The sequence below is a fragment of the Dunckerocampus dactyliophorus genome, chromosome 10, assembly GCF_027744805.1.
Source record: "Dunckerocampus dactyliophorus isolate RoL2022-P2 chromosome 10, RoL_Ddac_1.1, whole genome shotgun sequence".
Classification (NCBI taxonomy): Eukaryota; Metazoa; Chordata; class Actinopteri; order Syngnathiformes; family Syngnathidae; genus Dunckerocampus; species Dunckerocampus dactyliophorus.
In genome coordinates, this window is record NC_072828.1 from 21746250 (window position 1) to 21769908 (window position 23659).

The 23659-nt window shown below is 40.8% G+C and overlaps 1 protein-coding gene across 6 annotated transcripts in view; it reads right to left on the bottom strand.

Moving 5' to 3' along the window:
• kank4 (KN motif and ankyrin repeat domains 4) overlaps positions 1-23659 on the bottom strand; it is an 80877-nt gene that overhangs the window by 9690 nt on the left and 47528 nt on the right. For 5 of the 6 annotated variants that reach the window (XM_054789928.1, XM_054789922.1, XM_054789923.1 and 2 more), the window contains exons 2-5: positions 11409-11464; positions 7674-10928; positions 6044-6137; positions 2501-2761 (exon numbers count right to left, since the gene is read on the bottom strand). In XM_054789928.1, coding sequence (XP_054645903.1) covers positions 2501-2761; positions 6044-6137; positions 7674-10928; positions 11409-11427 — 3629 coding nt within the window. In that variant the 5' untranslated portion in view covers positions 11428-11464. Of the gene's footprint in view, positions 1-2500; positions 2762-6043; positions 6138-7673; positions 10929-11408; positions 11465-13038; positions 13061-23659 lie in introns of those variants that run through there. The other variant, XM_054789926.1, reaches the window with a different exon arrangement.

Sequence of the window (23659 nt, forward strand, 5' to 3'; positions counted from 1 at the left end):
AAAAGACAGCAGCAGAAATGGAAAAATTGGCTGTAATTTTATGAGAATAATGTCACCATTTTAAGAGAAAAAAAGTAAATATTTTCCAAGAAAAAACATGTAATATGAGGAAAAATAATGTCATTTTAGCAGCATAGACTTGAAATATGAAACAAAAAATTTGATTTTTAAAAAAAGATGTAATATGAGAAACAAACAAAAAAAAATAATTTTGGAAAACGGTTGGGGAAAAAGTTTTAATATGAGAGTAAAGTCAAAATATGGGAATTAAGAAGAAAGTTGACACAAAATCAAATCACAAAGCTGAGATGCAGTTTTTTCTTAAAATATACATAACTTATTTGCATATCTACATGTGTTGGTTTGCAAAATAAAAAAGTGGCCCTTGCATCCTTTCATTTTCCCAAGGTGGCCCTCACCGAAAAACGTTTGGAGACCCCTGCCTTCCAGACCTAATTATGAAAAAATAAAAATAACCAGGAAACGTGACAATTAACAAACCTAAAATATTAAAATGTCGTAGACAAGTCTAAAAAAAAAACATGTAGTGAATCAGATTTAAAAGTGTGAAGAGAGTGAACGTCACTGAGGGATTTTGGAAGTGAGTTCCAGAGATGAAGAACTGCACAACTAAATGATCTGGACCCACAACAGGATAGACTTACATTGAAAAGCATGAAGGAAGAAGAACAGAGAGTACGAGTTGGAGCGTAGGGATGGATGAGGACCGAGAGGTAAGGAGGTCCAAGGTTATGGAGAGACTTCAATATGAGGCATTGTTTGACGAGGGGCGAGTGCAGGTTCTTGAGAATGTGGGTGATGTGCTCCACGGAGAGAGCTGTGGTGAGGATGCGGGCAGTAGAGATTTGGACCGGCTGTACCTTAAGAGTTTGGTTAGTAGATCAGAAAGGCTAGAGTTACAGTACTTGTGAATTTCTCTTGGAGATCAATCAAGTATCTACTCGAGGCGGAATGTGGCAGGATGGGAGCTGACAAGGATGCCAGTGCTGTTGGGTTTGAGTGATGAATGGAGGCAGCTGATGATGCGGAAGTAGACTACTCGGGCAACTGAAAATGAAATCATAATATGCTGTTGTGGAGGACATATATGCAGGACTCTTGACTAGGGAGAGAGGAAGGGACAATAGAGTTGATGATGATGGAAATCAGGTACTGATGTTTTTTTTTTTTTTTTCCATTTTTGTTATTTGGATATCGTTTGGTTATTATTTGGTTTTGTGGTTACAAAAGCACAGCCATAAACGAATTAAAAATGTAATTAAAAACATTCAATTTGCTCAAGAACTAGAACAGCAGATGTGTGCCACACGCTGCGAGGATGCAGTGTTATGCCTCGTCTAGCGCACTGCGGATGAAGACAGTGTGTGCCTCATTTGCAGCTACACGAAGTGAATAACATTGCATATTAATTAACTTTTTGCACTTCATTATGTCTCCCTAGCATCAGGCTGCCTCTTCTGGTGGAAATGTGCCAGGAAAAGAGCCATCACCATGGAAGTGAAAATGAACATCATAAAAAACTCCTGAGGGAGGAGAAACACCAACCAACATTGGCCACACTTTTGGTTTTAACTGTTCGACTGTTACAAGTCATTTAGGATGAAGATCGTAACCTTGAGCATGTTAAAGGATCGGTTCCTATGAAATGAAGAGTAATAACTAAGCAGTGCAGTGGTCTTATGATTGGAAGTTGGCTATAGTTCGGGGGCCATATTACTCCACATGAATAAAACGCTATTAAGTGAATTATGTACTGATATGTAAAAGTCATGTGGTTGTGAACGCTAGCATGAATGTTATCATGAATGTTTTGTGGTGCATGAACTTATGACTCATGAACTTGACATTGTACAGTTATCTTTTTCCATATTTTTTTGGATGTGGCAGTGATTGAACACTACAAAAAATAAGCAAGTTTTGAGTGTACCTCAACTTTAGAGTCCTTTATGAAGTTTTTAGTCAGCAGGTTTGGAGAACAGGTCATATACCTGAGACTGTATGTATACTTTTTCAACCCTGTGTAAGTCCAAAATTCTAAATCATTTCAAACATGTGGACCCAATTCTTCATGTCAATTATAAATGTACATTGTACAATCATTCCACCCTGGTAAAAAAATATCAAATAAATAGTCTAGGGGCTATGTCTGTGATTATTCAAATCAAGGGGCTAAAATGAATGATGAATGAGTGTATGCAAACTTCTGCAATTGTACAAGTGAACAGTGGCTCATAGTGTGAGGATTAATGTTTGTACCTCAGTGACTTAACACGTCACACTTTATTTTCCATGAGAGAAGCCAACATGACCCTTGGTAATAGTGATAATTTGGCAAGAAGTGTTGCTTTAGTTGCCAAGGTAAACAACAATTTAGTGGTTATTTAGAATTAGGAGTTGGAATGACTACAAAAATATTTGAAGTTCATCAAAATGTCAGCTATTTCAGCTGGAATGACTCGCTTCTTTCACTCTCTCTCACCCTGAAGACGGTTCCTCCAGGAGCTCCTGGCTCCTCTCTCGGTCCAGCAGGTCTTTTTCGCTCTCTACTGCTGCCACTGCACCCCCTTCGCTATGCAGGATTTTTGCATCTCTCTCCTGTGCATCTGCTCCCTCCTCAGGCTTTTCTGCTGATTTAGGCTCCTTGTCTCTTTCTTCCTCTGCCTCTGAGCCGTCACCCTCTTCGACATCCACTTTTGCCTTCTCCTCTACACTGGACTCGTCGCTAGATGTGCTCTCATAGCTGAAAAGGGACAGCAAAGTCATAATGGGAACCAACAAAAACACAGGGGCTCTTCTTTAAATCTAGACCATTTACTGTCTGGCTTATGTTGCCTTCCCTAAATGTAAACATGTGCACAGGCTTTGAACAAACACACCACATGACCACATCACTGAAACACAGAATCTGCTAAAACTAATATGAAAGCCATCAGCGTAAAGTCAACATGAGCCAAGTTTGGATACACACTAAAAGGTAAATCCTGTGAAATGAAAAAGATGCTTGTTTAATACAATCTTGGCTCATATATCCAAAACATCCTTCACCGTGAGACGCTTAAAGATCTATTTAAGGTATGTTTGCATGCTCACATGTGCACCCTTGAACAAAATACAGCCTTGTTTAGTGAAAAAAGTTGATGATACAAGGAGCTGGGGAGGTTGCCAAGTGTGTATGCCTGAGTGTGTGTATAACGAGGGCACCTCTGTGAGTGCAACTGATTCATGGTTATTTGATTTATATAAATGAGCTATTTGGGGGACACAACATATTCTGGATTCCAGAGAATCACAGGTGAGAGCAAAACAGGTTAGCTTGACAAATATAATAATTACACCAATTTCTCAGAGTACGCCGGCTTCCTCCCACGTTCCAAAAACATGCATGTTAGGCTTCACTGGAGAACCTAATATTGTCAGTAGGTGTGAATATGTTGTTTGGAGATACATGTCCTGTGGCCACCTTGACTGGCGGCCAGTCTAGCATGTTCGCTTCTCCCCCATAGTCAGTTGGGATAGGCTCCAGCTCGCCCATGACCCTAATGAATCAAGTGGTACACAAAATGGATGAATGGATGGATACTTACACCGCCACAATTACTACTACTGCTTTAAGTAGTTTCATCAGAAAGTTATTGAGATTTATGTCAAGTTGTGGAGTTGCTCCACTAAGGTATTCACAGGAAAAATCCTTTAAAATTAACAATTACCCTCCATTCTTCGTTTAATTCTAAAAAGACCACCTAGATAAGTTGCATCTACTAGGTAGACTTCACCACCAGCTTCCAGGCATCCACTCCCACCTTTGTAACCCTGAACACAATAAAAGTCGATGTTTCATAGGTGACATAACTACATTTTTTGCAGCTGGCCTGGGTTCAATGGCAGATCAATGTCCCAGTCACAATCATCTTGTGATTGACTGGTGATTTTTTGAGGGCGTAATCCGCCAGTCAGCTGGGATAAACCACCTCATACCATGACCAGGATAAGTGCAACTGAAAATTAGCAGTGTCCTGATCCGATATTGCTATAGGTCTGATATCAGCAAAAAGCGAGTTTTGGATTATATCGGCCTGCATCTAAAACCTCTGCTTCCGTTCCAGACTTTGCTCCAGCACTTCTATCTAGCACCACCCGGATCCAGCATGCAGAGCCCAATGATCACAACAACAGCGTGTGCTCACCAAGTTGCAAGGAGTAGGAGTGGTGTCGGACGCGTGGCATTATTTGTCCGCTAAAGTCAGAAAAAGACTTTGCAGCTGAGTGCAAAACTTGTTTTGCGTGGTGGCACAGAACCAAGGAAGTTTAATATGAACAACCTCATCACGCATTTGAAGCAGCATCACAAAAAAACAGCATGAAGATTTTCGCAGTACGTCGGAGGCAAAGAAACAAACCTCGGGCTCCCTCAAGCGACCAACATTGTCCAAAACATTTGGAAGGTGAGAACTCCCACTGGATGGCAAAAAGTCGTTAGCTATAACAGAAAAGGGAGGTCATTTTATTGTACCTGGTAGCCAGCCCCTGACGGTGGTGAGTAATGCCAGGTAGTGATGTGTGGATCAGTTTTAAAAATATCGATAATTTGAAGTTGATAATTGATAATTGATAATTTGATAATTTTGAAGTCATGTAAATTATTAACAGGAACACAGTGGAATGTAACAAAATTATTGACATCTTGTCTAAATGATACGCGGTTGCTCGGAACTACTTTTTTTCCGCCTGAGTAAGCGCAACGCCACACTGCTCCAGCAGTCTGTTGAAATGATGGCCAATCGTAAACGGAACCATGTGTGAATTGTAAATTACTGTAGTTTTCATCCTTATAGTAGTTCTTAATAATTAGGGTAATCATTGATTTTAATGGTTTTATTATTTGACTAATTTTCCGTTAATACTGTCGAAAACACCATTTTCAAATGTTTTTGATGGTTTTGTCTTTATGCTAGGATTTGAAATACTTTACTTTTTTTAAATTTACCAGACGCATGAGGTGTATTTGAACAAGGTATTGGATCGGTACTGCCGATACCTGGCTGAATTTTACTCGGTATTGCATTGGAAACAAAATCAGCGGTATAGCACATCACAAATGTCGAGTTTAAACGCTTACGTGAGCACCTCGATCCTCGCTGCATTATGACTCACCGCCACTACATTGTAAATAAAACTATACCCCTGTTTCGTGCTAATATCATATCAAATCAATATTGGTATCTGCCTCTACTCAAGGCTGAAATATCAGTAACGGAAGTTAAAAAGTTGTATTGGGACATGCCTACTGAAATTGGATGAATATGATATTTTGTATGTGAGATTAAGAATCTGGAAGGAAATCACATGGGAACAAGAACACCTGAAGGTTCTTGGGCCTATTCCAAAATGCATTGCTGTGTTCTAAAATGTATCCTTTGTGAGGCAATCGCCTGTTGCTGTCAATGTTTGATTCATGGCCACAAAAAGGCTTAATGATAGAATTTACCAACAAATATAAAAGCATACATCAGTCACACTACACAACCCATGCCAACCTATTCACACTGGTAGTATCAGCTGTGAGGCAAAATTCACAGAAGTGTGTCAGCTATTGTGCATCAGTAAGTAACAGAGAGATGACAAGTGAGTCTAAAACAGCGTGACGCTTATGTTGTGTTTGCATCTCTTGCTTGTACGGCACGTCAACTGGAAAGCCTGTTCTGAATGTATCCTCTCGCCATGAGGAATTACTGAATACTATCCATCCATCCATCCATTTTCGATGCCGCTTGCCCTCAGTAGGGTATTACTGAATACTACAGACACCAAAATGAAAACATCAAAACCTGACAATTCAAGCAAATCCAATTTGTTAAGTCTAATATTCCGTTAGGGTGTACTTATGCAAGAATGTTGACAGATAACGATGATGATGATGAGAAGATCAACCTCACACAAAGACAAATACACACACGTCCACTAGTGCAAACCACATTAGGCTATGAATCACACGCAGATTGGACACTGATTAAAGTGATTTTACCCTCCATTCACCCCGACGAACTTCAGGTTTTTCTTGGTTCCCTTGTTCCCATGCTTGTCAGCAACCCCATTTTTCTTCATAATAGATTTGAGACCTGGGGAGTAGTGCAGAAAATGAGAGAGGGAAATGACAGGCTGATTTAAGAGTTTGCAAAGCACATTTTGTTTGTATGTCCATTCGTCCATCCATCAATTAATCCACCCAAGCACACACCATCCATCTGTCCATCTAGGATTCCTTCTTTCTTCCCCAATTTCTGCTTATTTATCATTTAACACACCATGTAGAAAAGTATTATGAATTCTGATGACAGGAATAGAAACTAAAAAGGAAATACGGAGCTGATCCCTCCACTGATGCTTCGACTAATTTGGGAAAACAGAATTTTGATGTGTGTCTGTGTGACTTTATGTCAAATTGTCCAAAAAAAAAAAAAAAGGACTGTGACTATGGTCAACATACTAACATGCGAACAATAATAAATTGCATCTAGTTGTGGGAGAGATGCTAGTCTACTTTCTGACTGCTGAGGTACCCTCAAGTTACCGTCCCCCGTTGTTTATCTATGCAGCATCACTACGGCAGCAACAACAGGGAGATGTTGGAATATAATGCATTGCCTTTTAGTATAATGTGATGCATGATTTAACCTTCCCTCACTTAGTCAGAGGCAATCAACTGTCTTTAGAAATCAAAATGTAATCTACTGACCGCAGAGGCAGGCAGACCTTAGAGTTTTCATTGCTTTCTTTTGCCAAAAAAAAACCAAACAAAAAAACTTTACTAGCAGGGAAAATAAGAAAACAAGATGTTTGTGCTGCCAGTGATGGTTAATAGCAACCATAAACAAAATGAAGACATTTACAGGCAATGAAATGAATGAATGAATTAAATAAAATAATACATTAGCTCGAGTAGATCAAATCACGGACACATATTAAACAGCTTTTGTGCTCCCACACTGAACTTAAAATGAACTTTGAACATAAAATATGTGCGTGATAGCACAAAGAGCAAGTCTGTTCTCCAGCTTCCAGGCCATAAACAGAACTGTGAAATGTCAAGGGAGGACAGAAAGACATTGCGTCTTTGATGCATGCAGTATCCAATCCATACCACTGTCCAATCAAATACACATACAACGTTTGTGTATACATATACATTAGAAGAGGGGCTGTGTATACAAGTACTAGTACAATATCTGATACATCAGTCACAACATGTGGTGGTGGCAAAAAGTCACAGCAGAGGCTGTAACTGAAAAGAAGATATTGGACAAAGTATATATTCTCTGTGTCAGGTAAATATTCCTATCTGAGTATCTGAGACTAAATAGTCACCACTGCCTTGTTCAAGAGAGAGCAGTAATGATGACGAATGCTCAAGTTCTATCTGCAAATCTGCCCCCGAGGGGTTGTGTGAAGCACTAAAGGGACATTGTAGAATACTGGATGCTAAGTGGGTTTTAGCGTACCTTACTTATCAGTCAATCAATCTTGGCTTTAATCTTCTTGCGGGAAAAGATTTCAATTCAGAAGTCAATGAGCGTTAAAAGACACTATTATGAATGAACTTTGCAGTTGCATGACTTTGACAAATGTTGGAATGTGCTGTAAAGCAAAGAACTTACCTTGTTCTTGCCGCTTGTTGGCAGCAGCAGATTTCTGGGCCGGTGAGTAGAAGGCAGAAAGAACACTAAGGGAACTGACCAGTTGACTCTGAATTGAGCTCATTTTGGAAGGGCCAGGCTTCCCTGCTGTTTTCCCTGTGGTTGATGCTTTCCCCGCAGGCTTGGCCGATGCTGCATTTCCTGCCTCTGCTCTTTTCCCTGCCGTCTGTTTTTGTGTGCCAGGGCTCTCCTGCTGGTTGACCAACTGTTGAGCTCCAGAGCTGCTTCCCAGCTGAGCCCACTGCTCCCCCAGGAGACCTGTTAGCCGGGTTACGACTTGACCCAAAGCTGCAGGCGAGGTTGGTGACTCACTTGAGCCTCTGCGTACTTGCTGCGACTCGCCAGTGTCAGGGCGGGAGGCCACAGCTTCACCAGAACTCCGACGTTGTGCCGTTTCAGTGGAGCCTCTGCGTGATGTCTGTACTTCAGGATCTTTCTGAAGGGATTGGCTCTCATCAGAACGTCTTCGAAACTGAGTTTGGACCTCACCCGATACCTGGCGTTTTGGGTGGATGTGGTCATCTCCAGATCCACGTCTTAAAGGCTGCGACACACTAGATGCCCTAGTAGGTGCTTTCAGCTCTTTTGAGTCGCGTCGGGTTGTAGTTTTAGACTGGGCTTGAATTGACATGGGACGAGTCTGAACCTCTTTGGGCATTGGGGATGGGCACTGAATCTCAGTTTGAGGCTGTGATTGAGATTGTTTTTCACATGATGGTGGCTTGGTGTTGCTCCCCGACTGAACCAGGGATGGTGATTCATGTTTTGCCGGTGGTTCAGAGAGTTCCGCAGTGGATTTAGACTCTTTGACTGCCTTTGACTGCTGACTTTGAGTTTCACTGGAACCCCTACGAGGACGAACAGGAGTGGTTTGAAGTTGAGGAGTTGCCTGCTGTGCCTGATCTGCTGATGGCCTACGGCCTCTTTGGGGTCTTACTGGAACTCTGTCTGTCTTTACAATGGCACTTTCTGGTGCTACTGCAGCAGTGGCAGTATCCAAAGTCTTTCTTGCACCCTGTGCAACCTGCTGCAATTCCACACTTTCTGGGAGTAAGATTGCTTTTGTTTCTGAGTTCGTTTGTGCAGGGTCTCTTTCAATTGCATTGTCTGCATGTTTTCCTGTTGCAACACATAGACTTTTACTGTCTTCAGGCTGACTTACGAATTCTGAACTCACAGTTTGTTCAACTACACTTCCTTTAACTTCAACACGACTCTCACTAATAACTTCCAATACCACCTTTTCATCGTCTCCATGATCTTTCTGAATTCCTTCATTTACTTTCTTGTTGTCTTCTATACTTTCAGTGACCACAGTATCAGCTTCACCTCTCTGGCTGCCTGTATTTTCTCTCACCTGACTCTCTGCTTCAGTATTTCTGACTGGATTGTTGTCTTGGGGTCTTTCTACTTCTGTCTCAGTATGCTGATCAATCCTCTGTGCAACCTCTGTCTCCGTCACCCTATCCACAGTGTCCACTCTCTCTGTCTCTGTCCCCCTGTCAACACTGCTGGCCCTCGGTCTCTGTGGATGGTCTGTCTCTGTCACTCCCTCTGTTTCTGTGACCTGGTGTACCCTTTCGGCTACCGGTGTCTCAGTCATCTGATCCTGAGTAGTTGCTCTTTCTGTTACTGTACCCTGTTCCATGCTGTTGACTATAGACCTTTGTGGACTAACAGATGCAGATTCTGCCTTGACCGCTGTCGTTTTGTCATGAGTGTCTACTCTGGTAGTCTCTTTTTCCTGATTGATACTTCCAGATGTTGGTTTGGATACAGATACTTCAATACATATTCTTTCAGTATCGGTTCCTTGATCAACCGTACCAGGTAATTTTGTCTCTGTCTCCTGGTTGGAATAGTGTACTCTCTCAGTCTCTGTCCCAGTGTCTATACTTTCTCTTCTTGGCCTGCTATGTGTTTCCATTGGAGACACCTCAACTCTAATTCCCTCACTCAACTCTAGTATTCTCTCCTCTTTCACTTTGTTCTCTGCTATTTGTTCTTTCAACAGATCATTAGTTCTATCCAGCTCTTGATGAGCCTGAAGAAGTTTACCCTCCAGTCTTACCAGCTTTTCATGCAAATTCTGGATACTACCTGAGTCCTCAAAATTCCCTCCTTTTGCTACATTATCATCTTCCTGCGATGCATGTTCCAGCGGACTACCTACTGTCTCGTTCTGTTTGTCTGACAACTGTGCTTTCCAATTAGACCCTTGCTCACAAATGTCATGGCATGCTATCGAGCTCTTCACCAATCCCTGATTTACGGCGTCTTTTTCAAGCACAGTATTTGCTTTTTGTTTCTCTTCTTCAGTTACTGGTTGGGGAGACAGAGACAAATTCAAACCTTCTTTATGTCTGCTTGCTTGTGGCTGGGTGTTTATATCAGTATCAGTAACTGGAGCCATTTTAGATGATGATGTACAAATGTGGGCCTTTTCTTGGGACTGAAGCTGACGTAGTAGCTGCTCCCTCTCCATCCTCAGTGAGCAAATCTGAGCCTTAAGTTCAGGGATGGTTTTGACCTGTTCTTCAAGCTCTCTGACCCGCTTCAATGCAACTGTGATCTGCTGGTGAATTCCCACTCGTTCTTGGGGTACGCATCTTCTTTCTGTTATATCTGGTGATGCTCTGAACATGTTTTCAGTTGAGCCATTCTCTGGTGTTCCAACAACACGATCTGGACTACTTGAATCAGAACCTTTTCGCTGCTGTAATGTGATTGGCATACTCGATGCTCGAAGCAGGTTTGGGCGATTCTGAGTGCCCACAGTTTTATCTTCAATTCCCTGGGCCCCAAGAACTCCTTCATCTCTGAGCTTAGCTGAAACAACACCAGTTCCCTGGGTAGCTGTCCCTCTGCTCAAAGCTCCTCCTTCATTTGCTCTCAAATCAGAGATCTGCTGAACCTCTGTTAACCGTGATTTAGGTTTTGGTCCCAATGTGGATGTCCCAGACCATGGACAGTCTTTAGGGGTAGGCCGTATTCCATGCCCCGGGAGACTGAAATTCCTGGGTAGAGTACTGAATTTGGGTGGGCCTTTGACCCGGCGCTGGATGTGGACTCGTTTGATGGTATTGCCTTTTTCAATATCATCAACATATTTGAGAAAATCCAAGTCCAGGTGGAAGCCATAAGGAGTTTCCACTGAGTAGGGTAGCTGCTTTCTCTGAACACCACCTTCACTGGCCTTGGTCTGCAAGCCATTGGCTGGTATGGAGGAATAAAAAGTAACATTGTAACATTGTCAAGTTTCAGCTGCACATTTCAAAAGCCACAGTAATTATTTGGAGATAGAAATTACCATTGGTATTTATATAAACCCAAATGACCCAAATGCTGTACAGATGGTGCTAAAACAAATTGCTCCGATATCTAAAAATGTATCACTCACTGGGAAGCAATTATCATGCAGTGATTACACCAAAACAAATGGATTATCCAAAATGCTGCTCATGCTGTTCAATCTCAGAAAGAGCCTTAGAGGCAAGGACAGTTATTACCTGGAATATAAAAATGTAGCTGTTTATGGCCACAACAGCACCAGTGCATTACTGTTTTTCTGAACAGCATATGTTGCATCATGAAATATATACACTAAATAAAATAATAAATTAAAATAAATATCACATTGCTGCTAAAGCTGTAAAAAAAAATATATATATATATTGCCAACAAAAACAGCCTCACCACTTTTTTTGTCCATCATGGGATGCTGGGATGTCAGTCATCGACAACAGTGCAGCCTTCAGAAAAGAGAAAAGATACATTTGTTAGAAAATCACTTGATAAAATTAAAATCAATGTATACAAATAATACACGTAATGATAACAGCAACCACAACAAAAAATGCACAGTGCATAGTGTAACAATCATTGTGGAAATGTAACGTGATATAAGCTGTACAGTCTGCAACAGCCCTGCTGACAGTCCAGATACTGAGGTAGTTCAAGGTATTTTTTTTAGTTTTTACTATTTTTAGGATTAAGAGCCTGCTTGATTTTTCCTATATGGAGTATTTTCATATAAAGTGGGCTTCAAGCTGCATAAAAGGGAAGTAATATGGAGGACAATCCAGCAATAACTGTCAATACCTTTCCGGGATTATGTGATGTTTCCTGACATCAAGACGAACACTACTTATACAGCTTATACAGCAGACAATTGTCCCAGTCCTGTATGTTCACAGAACCCCTCGGGGAATAAAATGCTTACAGTAATGCATTTTCCAAGGTATAAATGATGCATAATTTCAGTGGGGAAATTACCATTATGCAACATGAGTGATGGAGGGCTTTTTTTTTTCTAACCCGCTCCTCATTTCTTGCATTCTATTATGTCTGAAGGCTAAATTTACAAGCAGTGTTACTGATTGAATACTGTAGCACTATGTGTATCAATGGAGCAACAAAGCTACAGTTTCTATTATTTATCAACCTTTTTGTTTTTACCTTTCCTACCTAATGGTTGCTAAGTATTCTCATGATATTTGTTTAAGATAATGCTTGCAAGCATGGGAAGAACACACTAAATCCAAACAGAGAGGTCTGAACAGAATTTCAAACCCATAACCACCTAGGCCGGATTGTTCAAAACCCGATAATTTTTTTTAACCACTGGTTAAGTAGACTTAACCGACCGTTAACTTTAACGGCACCGTTATCTTGTTGTCCAAAACTCGGTTAACTTTAACTGGCTGTTAACAGGCCTACGGACCGCCGCTAACATTTAATCTCCACACAGAGATGCCCAACGGAGATTCGAACCCAGGTCTTCCCGATCTTCTGACTGTGTGGCTAACATGCTAACCACTAGACCACCGTGCGGCCCTAATTAATAATATATTTAACTAAAAATATTTTTGTTTAATTATTTTTTTTTATTTGTTAAATCGTGACGCTATCAGTTTTTTCGCTAAACCGCAAGTCAACAAAATGTGGAATTGTGGGATATATTGGCGCTGACCAGTGACGTCAACCGCACGGTTAACTTTGACGGTGCCGTTAACTAACGACGTGACTAACCATGTTTTGAACAACGCATATTTAACGGTCGGTTAGCTAACGGCGGGTTAAGAATTTACACGGTGGTTAGGGGTCAACCAGCGGTTAATATAACCGTGTCTTGAACAACCGGGCCCTGGCCGTTTGGCCGACTTGCTAACCACACACCACTGTGTTGCCCGAGCTGAAGTAATATATCATTCAAATCGTATTCGTTAAGCTGAAATAAGTGAGGTTGTGCAGTGCTATGCAGGGCCTTTATAAGGCAAGCACTGCACGAGCTGTAAAGTCATCCATCAGTTTGACAGTTTGCTACCTGCAGGGGCTGAAACAGGAAGTGTGACAAGTTCTATTTGGCCTCTACCCCATCTTCACAGAACGACCTTAATGGGAAGAAGTAGTGACCTGCAACACAATTGTTGTCCCTGTTATAGATGAATATCTGACAGCCACTGCATAGGATGTCACGTCATCTGACTATGTTACCATGGCAACCATTCGTTAAGCCGCTAGTCCTTCCTGTCCCAGGAGTGGGAAGAGTACAAGCATTCCAGACTTCTCCTGGAACTTAATGGGACTGCAGCTTACTGTCCTTAAGGCTTAATTAGCCAATTTGGCGGCTGAAAAATGCTGATCCTAATTGGGAGACAGCGAGTTTGAGGCAGACCTCCATTGCAATTATACACTGCGGGCACACAACAAAACCACCTTTAATTAAAACATTACTGAGAAAGAAAAGTATATAGTGAGAATAAGGGTGGAAAGAGGAGGAAGAAAAGACTAAGAGATCTAGTAGAATGAGAGAAGATATAAAATATTCAGAAAGATAAACAGCTGTAACAAGACAATGAATGAGGAACATTTGTTGACTGTTTTAATTAAAGTTCTTCCTAATGATGGCCTCACAGCAGCAGTAGATTGTTTCATTTGGGGAGCTTTATACTGTAAGAGCCATATAGGGGCGTTCACCATAAAATGACAAGCCCTTAAAAATAAAAGCACAGGAAGAAATATGATTGTGAAATTCATTGATTATAAAATATACTACATTGAATAAACAGTTGAATACTTTCTTCGTCTCTGTTGTGTATTAAAAAAATGTACTGACGGGGCTCTTTGGGGAACTATTTTTTTTTTTTACATCACGTTTCCGTGGAAGGTGAAGTGGGCTCCTCTTGTGCTGACTAACAAGGCTTTGAAGAACACAGTGTTGAGTCTTGCACGGAGTTTGAAGCAGGGTCCATCCACGCAGCTCTCAACCAGTGTCACTACAGCAACAAGATTAAAAGATCCTAATTTCAAGCCCTCCATTGATGGTGCACGACCATGAAGGACTACTTCACAAAAACTCAAAATGTATTTTTTGCCAGTGACTACACACCATCAGGACAACATGAGACTCATACACCAGACAATTAATTGGGTATGTTTGCACGCTCTAATGCAATCCAATACAAACATTACGGTATACAAACAATCCTGCAGTTATTCAGTTTTGATTGACATACAGTATTTATCATTGTGGTTATGTGGTATGGTCATGTAGAAACACACTCATTAATCACATTAATCATACTGAGGGGTTATAATATTTAGCTACATGAGACGGAGCAAAATGTGAAACCAAAAACTCAGTAGCAGTTCTACACTACAAAAAATGATCAAGACAATAATTAACCTATTGTTAAATAAATTTAAAGGGCATCATTATCTTTGAAAAGGCATTTTTATTCACGTAGCCCCTACAGCAATCGCACCCCACTTTGGGAGACTAGAACATAAAGTGTTAGCACTGGGGATGTTTCTCTAACCAATCAGATTTCAGATTGGCCTCATATGGCCAGCTAGCAGACGTACAGTAACATCACAGTTTTTCCGTCCTCTGATTGGTTGATCAGAGCAAAACAAAGCGAAGCTTGACAAGCAGAAAGTGGCGAGTGGCACCAAATAATCCGGCAATAAAAACAGAAGAAGAAGAGCCTGTAGCGCTTTGCACACAATAACGCCCACAACTGCTAACAGAGAAGGAGAAGAACATTTTTTTAAAATCCATTTTCAATGCCGACTTTTCTGGAAAAGCTACACATCCTAAGGAGAGGTGGACCAACTCCGAAACTAGCTAGCTTTTAGCCACTTCCAGAACAGTGCTTATGAGTTCTACAAGTGACTTACAGTCTCTAAGGATCAATACTCTAATGAGCTGTTTTGTGTTTTTGTTATATTATTAGATAAATACTGATCTGAACTGCACCAGATGATGCAAACTGATAGTTTTGAGTTGTTTATAGATGATGTATTGGAAGATAAAGGGTTAACTGGGTTTCTTGCTTTAGTAATAAAGGTATTCATCCCCAGTTCTGTAATGCCATACATTGTTATATTGCGGTTTTGTATATTATGTTTGTGTTTGTATGTGATAGTGGTGGTATTTAGACGTGGCTTAAGTCCCCAGGTACCAAATGCACCGCTCCATCACTGTGTTTAATGATAGTGTCTTCATACCTGCATCGATATTGTTTATTGTGTTGCTATGTAAGTGCTCTTGGACATACGCCACATTCTCTCAACACCAGTCCAGAGGGCATGACAGCTGGCTGAGAGGCGACGGAAAAGAGGCGTAATGAGAGTGCAGTTAATAAGCTCCTACTGATAACAGGGTGTCATTAAATGTCATCAGCATAGTTATTTCGAGAGTTATTTAAAGAGTCAACCTCTAAATCATTGAAAAAAAAAAATATCCGCATTGAACTCAGTTGTTAATACAGAATGATATAAACCCCCTCAGGCACACATCAAACATGTTGTCCATAAACACGTGTTCAATTTCGCCTGAGCCAGTCCACCAGGAAGTAAGAAAATCATTAGTTATAATGGTCGCCTCGGTGCAAGAGATCGAATTAGCCTCATACAGTGATCCAGTGCAGACTCAGGAGATGACAGAGTAACAGGAAATAGGACTGGCGAGAGCAGGCAGCAGACAGGAGGTGGGCGGTTAGACGAGTGAGAGTAAAAACGGGCAGGCTCAGGAGTGGCAGCTGTCCACATTCATATCTCGTACATGCAGAGCAGCTTTACTGTTAACTTTGCCCCTCTGTCATTTTCACAGCAGTTCTCTATCTAATTAAAAAAACATGCATGCATGAATGCCTCACGATATCTCGTTCTCACAATGTTTAGTTAAGTTCACTGGATGCAGCTGTACGTGAGCTCAGTCGTCTGAAGGGGTTCAAACTGCAAAGCAAGGCCTGCAAAAATAACCATGTTGCAAGTCTTTATCACAGTACTGACATGGGCCCAGTTATCTCTGTTTATTCTTGTTGTAGCCTGAGAATTTAGGCAGCTTTGTGCCATCGTGTAGCCCAATTCACTACCAGCCTGGGGAAGACACAAGCAAAATCAAACAATGGGGTGTATTGTTTCAACAGCTGCATTTTTGTATGAAATAAATGGCGGGGCACCAACCACTTAGGTTGGCAACATACCAGGAAAAAACGTTACTACCCCATACTGAATGCTTTTTTAAAGTCACAATTTATCTTCTCGTAACAATGTTAGAAATTATACAGACAACACTTAACAACTTAAACTTTAGACAGCAGCGACATATCACACATCACATCACTGTCTGGTTAATTGGCTCATGATACCGATGAAAAAAACTGACACATGCCACTGACACCTGTTTTAATGGCACACAGGAAGTCAGACACATGATTGAAATTGCCCAGTATGACTTCAGGAAGTAATTACAGTATGTACACTGCCAAAATATAGAGAACAGCCTTTACTCCCACAGACAAACATGAATAACTACTCAATTAACTTTGTAACTCACTGCCAATCTAGCACCATTTAATTTAACACAACCTGCAATTACCTAGTAGTAGTTTTTAATTTTTATATGGTAATGCTTTGGCATGTGCACTGTTATTACCTTTTCAGTAACTCTCTTTGTTGCCAGAATACATGCTTTGCAGTAAAGTGCAGTCAGGGCACTGTCATGATGGAAAGAAAATCTAATAATGATAACATAAAATACATGTTATTTGTCCATTCGACCGTGTTATAAATGGATTTTCTGAGTGATTCCAATAGTTTTTAACGGGCGTGTCCGGATGTACGAAACGATTCAAGATATTGACGTCAAGACAACGAGATGAGACGATATTTTAACATTACTTTTAAGAAAACTGCAATGACAAAATATAGGAACTTCTTTCCTCAAATTGAAACAAAAACTAAAAATGATAAAAGTTCAAATAATGACAGCAGTTGTAGCTGCCACTATTAATCATTTACATTGACGTGTAGCTGTCAAAGCTGTAAAATAGATTGCAAATTGCAGTAGCTTAGTTTTATGTCTACGTGAAAAGAATTACAGTTCCCATGATGAGTGTGGAACAAGGAAGTAGTGACTTTTCGAAATAGTATCACATGTTTCCATAGAAGTCTTAAGCAGCAATCGTGTTTTGATCTGACAAAATCGTAAGTAACTTTGATCAAGTGTAGAATTACGACAGCTTCTGCTTAGATACTAACACTACGTGTTGAGTGTTGAATTCTGATTTTAAAAAAGCACCTAGTGACGAAAGACACGGGGGAAACCCAAGGACAGCTTGGATTACAAGTTGTATTGTGTGCGCAAAGAACTCCATGTGCGGTTCCAATTGTGCATCGCACACTGCCACTTCAACATTATGTGTACTGTATTAACATACATAGCAGCAAATGTATGCCATAGTTCAGTCGGATTGGCTTTTGACTGCCCTGTTATCATGAGATAGATTTTCTCTTAAACAAGAAATATCGAAAGATCGAAAGATCCCGTGACACCCCTAGTTTTCAACATAATCTTAAGTAAAATCGCTGAATTTGCACATTTCCTATCAAATACAGGGCAGAACCATGAGATGAGAATATGAGTCTCTTTTTACCGATTAGCGAGCAACCCTCTGAATGCACAGCACTGGGTGCACTGAGTTGCATCATGGCACGCCCCTTTCTGTTTGTCAGCATGTCACGAATATAATGTTTGCAGAAACATTAATATACACCATGACTTTCTACAGGCTGGGTAATGTCTTTAACGTGCGATATCTTTAGTCTTGATAATCGGACAATAAAATACAAAGAAATCATAGCCAAAAGCCAACGGCAATGTTCTCTTATTTTGAACAGCAGCAGCAGCATCAATGTGTCAGCTCGAGTCAGCAAGAAATCAAATGCAATAAAAATATTTTTATGCTCTGCTGCAAGAATGAATATGACTGCCAAGATGAAGGATTACTCTGTATATCCAACTTAAAAAAACTTCTCCAAACTTTCATACAAAACAAAAGTTGATGTCACCTTTGCACTCGTATTGCCGATTATACTGTAGTAGACAAAATAAGAGTAAATTAACCATTTGAGACATAAATAAGACTCTCATGTGTGTTACGATAAATGTGTTCCCTAGGGGACCTGAAAGAAAGGCGGACAGGAAGTGACATTGAGGGTTCAGAGTTGAGTTTTAGCATTGCGTGGGTAACGGCCACAAAAGTAGTTTTTCTATTAGGGATTTTTATTCAAGATATTTGTTAGGGGGCCGCACGGTGGCCGAGTGGATAGCATGTTGGCCACACAGTCAGGAGATCTGAAAGACCTGGATTCGAATCTCCGTTGGGCATCTCTGTGTGGAGTTTGCATGTTCTCCCCGTGCGCGCGTGGGTTTTCTGTGGGTACTCCAGTTTCCTCCCACATTCCAAAAACATGCATGTTAGGTTAATTGGCTACTCTAAATTGTCCATAGGTATGATTGTGATTGTGAATGGTTGTTTGTCTATATGTGCCCTGTGATTGGCTGGCGACCAGTCCAGGGTGTACCTGGCCTCTCGCCCAAATTCAGCTGGGATAGGCTCCAGCATTCCCCCGCGACCCTAATGAGGATAAGCGGCATAGAAAAAGAATGGATGGATATTTGTTAGGGATTATTGTGCCTAATTCTAAACTGCAATAAAAAGCCTGTTGTTCTGGCGATTAAGCCTGATTCTTGTCTCACCAAACAATAAAACACTACTGTCGCGTAGTAACCAGCTACATTTAATACTACATTTAATATCATCATCATACTACATTTCATCATCTTTGACTGCGTCTTTTGAATGTCTTACATTTGTATTTTTATTCTTTTAGCCATTTTTATGCATGAAAATTCTTAATTTATACAATAATTAATAATTTGCATATTTTTGTATAAATGAATTTAACCACGAAATAGCATGATGTATTCATTAAAGGGATAGTTCCGATTTGTTGACATGAAGCTGTATGACATCCCCATCAGCAGTGTACTACAGCACCAGTGACTTACCCCCCCCAGTTGGTCACGTGAGTCCAGTTCTGGTCAGAGATCCGTAGTAGTTCCGCTTAGTTGCTGGGCCGTTTAAGTAATGAGTTTGGCTTCTCAAAACAATATGCGTTCAAAAGAGTAATACATATGCATCACAAAAATGCCTCCTCCAAAAAATTTGACCTCACAAAATGCTCAATGTTATGTTTACCTCCCGCAAAATCCCACCTCACTGTCGTCTGTGCATTCATGTGTATTTGATGAAGAAGCTCACGGTAATGCCACGCTTTTCCACGACGGAGCACCGCAGCCATCTTGTTTACATATCTGTTCCACGGCGGAAGAAGATGCGAGCGTCTTCATCACATACACATGAATGCACAGTGCGCAGGGATACGGCGGGAGAAAAATATAACGGAGAGTCTGATTTTTTTGAAGAGGTACAGTATTTTTGTGATGCCAATGTATGACTCTTTTAGAGAAGCCATAATCTTTGCTTAAATGGCCTCGGCAATTAAGCAGAACTCCTCGTCACGGATCGCGGACCAGAACTGGACTCACGGGACCAATTGAGGGGGTGAGTCACTGTTGGTGTATTGCACTGCTGGTGGGGATGTCATACAACTTCATGTCAAAAAAATCCAAACTATCCTTTTAATATATTTTTGAAAAACCGTGATAGAGTGAAACTGCGAAATTCCAACCGCAAAGTGGCGAGTGACAACTGTCTTTGAATGAGCAACCCGTATTATTAACATCGATTAGAGCACAAGAAAGAAGTCAGTGCCTCACCAGCCATGAACCACATATGTCACTGGTGTTTTGTCTGAAATGTTCAATTCTACTGCTGAACACAAATTAACGGAGCACGTTCTTTGTCAATAAAGCTCCAGTGGAAAACCCCAATACACATATTGTATTACATTGTACATCTTCTCACACTCTTTTCTTTAATCTACGTCACTCCCTTCTGTTAGATTTATTCTACTTCATCTTCCTATTGCAGACATTTTCAATCAGTCCTAATCCAATAACATGTGGGACAAATCCAGTACAACAGTGTCTGGATTCATCAGAGACCAGAGTATTCCCTTTGCGCTACACAGCAGCTGGCCGGCTCAATTCCACAGATACAACAAGAAACCAAATTCTGTTGATAGGCTTCATTAAGCAGCAGCTAAATGATCCACAGGCCCTTAATGTAGGTCAGAAGAGAGACTCCTTTTAGTGACAAATGGCAATGTCAGTTAGTGGCTTTTGTCCTATTGTTTGACTTGGAACCTCAGAAAATGTTTAAACTCTACACAGAATAACGGAGTATTGCTTTAAACAGCTGAAAATAATGCAGTACCATAAACAATCCACAGAGACAGACAGAAACTGTGACAAACAGAAAATGTATGTACTGTAAATGTGTCTTTCTATTGTCCAAACCCAAGTTCCCAATGTCTAATATGTCATGTAAACAGAGAAATACAAATATACATAGGATGTGAGTCTTTGTAGGGTTAAGGGTTTCATTTTACATGAGCACAAATATCTGCAAATGATCGGGATGAGAGTGGAAGGAGACCTCCGACATGAGGAAAGATGGCGTGACTGAGCTCAATGTGACTGGAATGCTGAGATGCATAATTACGCAAAAGCCTATTTTCACAATCTGCTTGATTACCTGATCTCCTGAATGTCAGAGAAACTCTCAATTCAATTCACTACCTTATGAGAAATGTCACTTTCAAGAGAAATATCATGCTTGTCACGTGGTGAGTCACTTCATTAAAAACGGCAAGATTCCACATTCAATGTAAACTCAAGTTTTAATTACCTCTGCATTCAATCATCTTAAGTAATTGTTGTCCTGAGGAGAGAGAGATGAGGCTGACATTTCAGCCCGGCTTGAGCGATGAGCATTGGGAAGATATATTTCATTGTCTATGCAGTTGTGACCTGGGAATAAACAAATCCACCGGAGCTGCTTTTCTCAGCAGAGTTACCCAACCCTGTTTGTCGGTTCTGAATTTCAAATATAGCTGAATACACACTGCAGGGGTTTATCACAGACATAATAAATCCTGCTGCTTCCTGAACGATGCACGAATGTCCACAAGTGTTTTAATGTGTGCTAGAAACTCTGCTAAACAGAAGGGTAACTCCTGAGATCCAACACATCCACTCCGTTTTATGAGCAGCTGTTTTCATATAATGATACAATCTCTTGAATCAATAAATTACTCAGATGGCTTTGGCTACCTTAGTTTCCCATTCGGTCATTTTTATCATTCGGCCTACAAGTTGTCCAATACAAACATATGCACAATGTCACAACCGGACTGGATAAAGCGTATGGTGTATTCTGTGACAAAACTTACATTCCCCCCCAAAAATGTGGTCTGCTGGTTTAATTTTGTCATAATCTATTTTTACCAGCTGAGATGTTACAAAAAGCTTCTAAAATATATTTTAAAAAGCATTGTTGCGCCTCACAGGGCCGCACGATGGTCTAGTGGTTGGCATGTTGGCCACACAGTCACAGTCTCGAGATCGGGAAGATCTGGGTTTGATTCTCCCTTGGGGCATTTCTGTGTGGAGTTTGCATGTTCTCTGCATGGTCGCGGGGGTATGTTGGAGCCTGTCCCAGCTGACTTCGGGCGACAGGCGGGGTACACCCTGAGCTGGTCGCCAGCCAATCGTAGGGCACATATAGACAAACAACCATTCACACTCACATTCATACCTATGGACAATTTGGAGTCTCCAATTAACCTAACATGCATGTTTTTGGAATGTGGGAGGAAACTGCAGTACCCTGAGAAAACCCACGCACGCACGGGGAGAACATGCAAACTCCACACAGAGATGCTAGAGTACATTATTTTACCTAATATTGAAAAACATTCAAATATTTTTCCAGATGAATAATAGTAATGATAATACTGTATATGAACAATACGACACAGTACAATTATTATATGAAGTAATAAATCAACACTGTATAATGCGCTAGGCATCTATAATGCAGCGCTGCTCTTTCTCAGCAATAAAAACAGCAGTAAACTTGATTCCATTCATTCATTCATTCATACAACTTCAAGTTAGCTGTGCTTTTAGTGGTGATAATCACTCACATAGTGTATACACATGTCTTGTTTTCCATCATGTCAAACGTTCAATGTGTCCATTTGTTTACTCTTCTCTTCGCTTTCTCCCAGGTGTAGACATGTTGCAGCATACAATATTGTTTTGGCGGTGGAAAATCCAAAGCACCCTACCTCACAAAGACAGCAATTCTGATTGGATCTCCTCCTTAACTCACCCCTACACTCTCTCCCACACGCAGCTACAGTTGCAGTGACTGGATATATTCCTAACAGGCCCCCACCGTCGACACGACAAAATTAGATATGGGTGGAATTCACTTCTGTCAACATTTTTGTCTTGTTTTTATTCGTTAACAAAATTGTCAGTTCCTTCGATCATGGTTTTGGTCAACGTGCACTTATGATTACGGTAGTTACCGTCAGGGCCGCCCGCGGGCAAATTGGGGCCCTAAGCAGAATTTTATTTAAAGCCCGGCCACCCGTTACAATATGACTGTACAGTCCTCCCTTGCTATATCATGGTTCGAATGTCGCTCCCTCACTATATTGCACTTTTTCAGAAAATAATAAATTAATAAATAATCGCTGTTTCGTGGTTGACTATGGTATATTATTGGTCAAAAAATATTGAAAGACAAGTTATATGTAGTATTCTGGTCACCAGTAACGTGATGAAACATCGTCTCAGACTGACTTGGTGCTTTGGTGCCCACCATGGATTGTGGGGCCCTACACACAGCACTTGTTCTGTGTGTAGGTAGGGGTGGCCCTGGTTATTGTCTTGCTTTCAGGGAAAAAAGGTCATTATGACGAATATTATTCGTCAACAAAATTAACAGTGATCTCTGATTTTTTTCTGGATAAAAAGACAAATCACTCCAAAATCTTGTAAAAGGTCTTCACAGAAGAGAAAACCTGCCAATTCTACGTTCCTTTTTATTTTCTGGTCCTGTAGACTCCCTAATAATATTTTTTAATATCGTGTGAAAAGGCTCCGGGGAATTAGGGAAGCTTTTTCAAAAGGTTTTGGACAAATAGATGGAAAAAAGATGTGCTAGCAGCATTCATTGTAATGGTCTGGGCCTGTGTTACCAGCCATATTCTCTCAAGCTAATCAGTCTTGATCTTGATTTCTCATTTCTTCCAAAGAATGTGAGCATCTTCCTTCTCTGTGCCCCTATTGAGCTATCCCAGCACGAGGGCCTGCTTTTATTAGCAATAAAGGAAGTAACCCACCATCTATTATTAAGTGGCGCACAGAGCCAGCCTCTTGGCTTCTTCCCCTCCTTGGAGGTCCAAGAACATGGTGAGGTAAGTACTACCGCTTATTAGTGTGCGGGATGCCACTCATAAGCAGTACCTGAAAATGTGACTTAAGAGTGGGAAAACCGGGGAAAACGGGAGGGTTGACAGTTATGATTTTTTTGTAGCTAAAGTTAATGAACAAAAAGTGTTTCATTGGATTGGAAAATGTGTATTTTTACAAGTGTTCCATTCTTCAGTTGCAT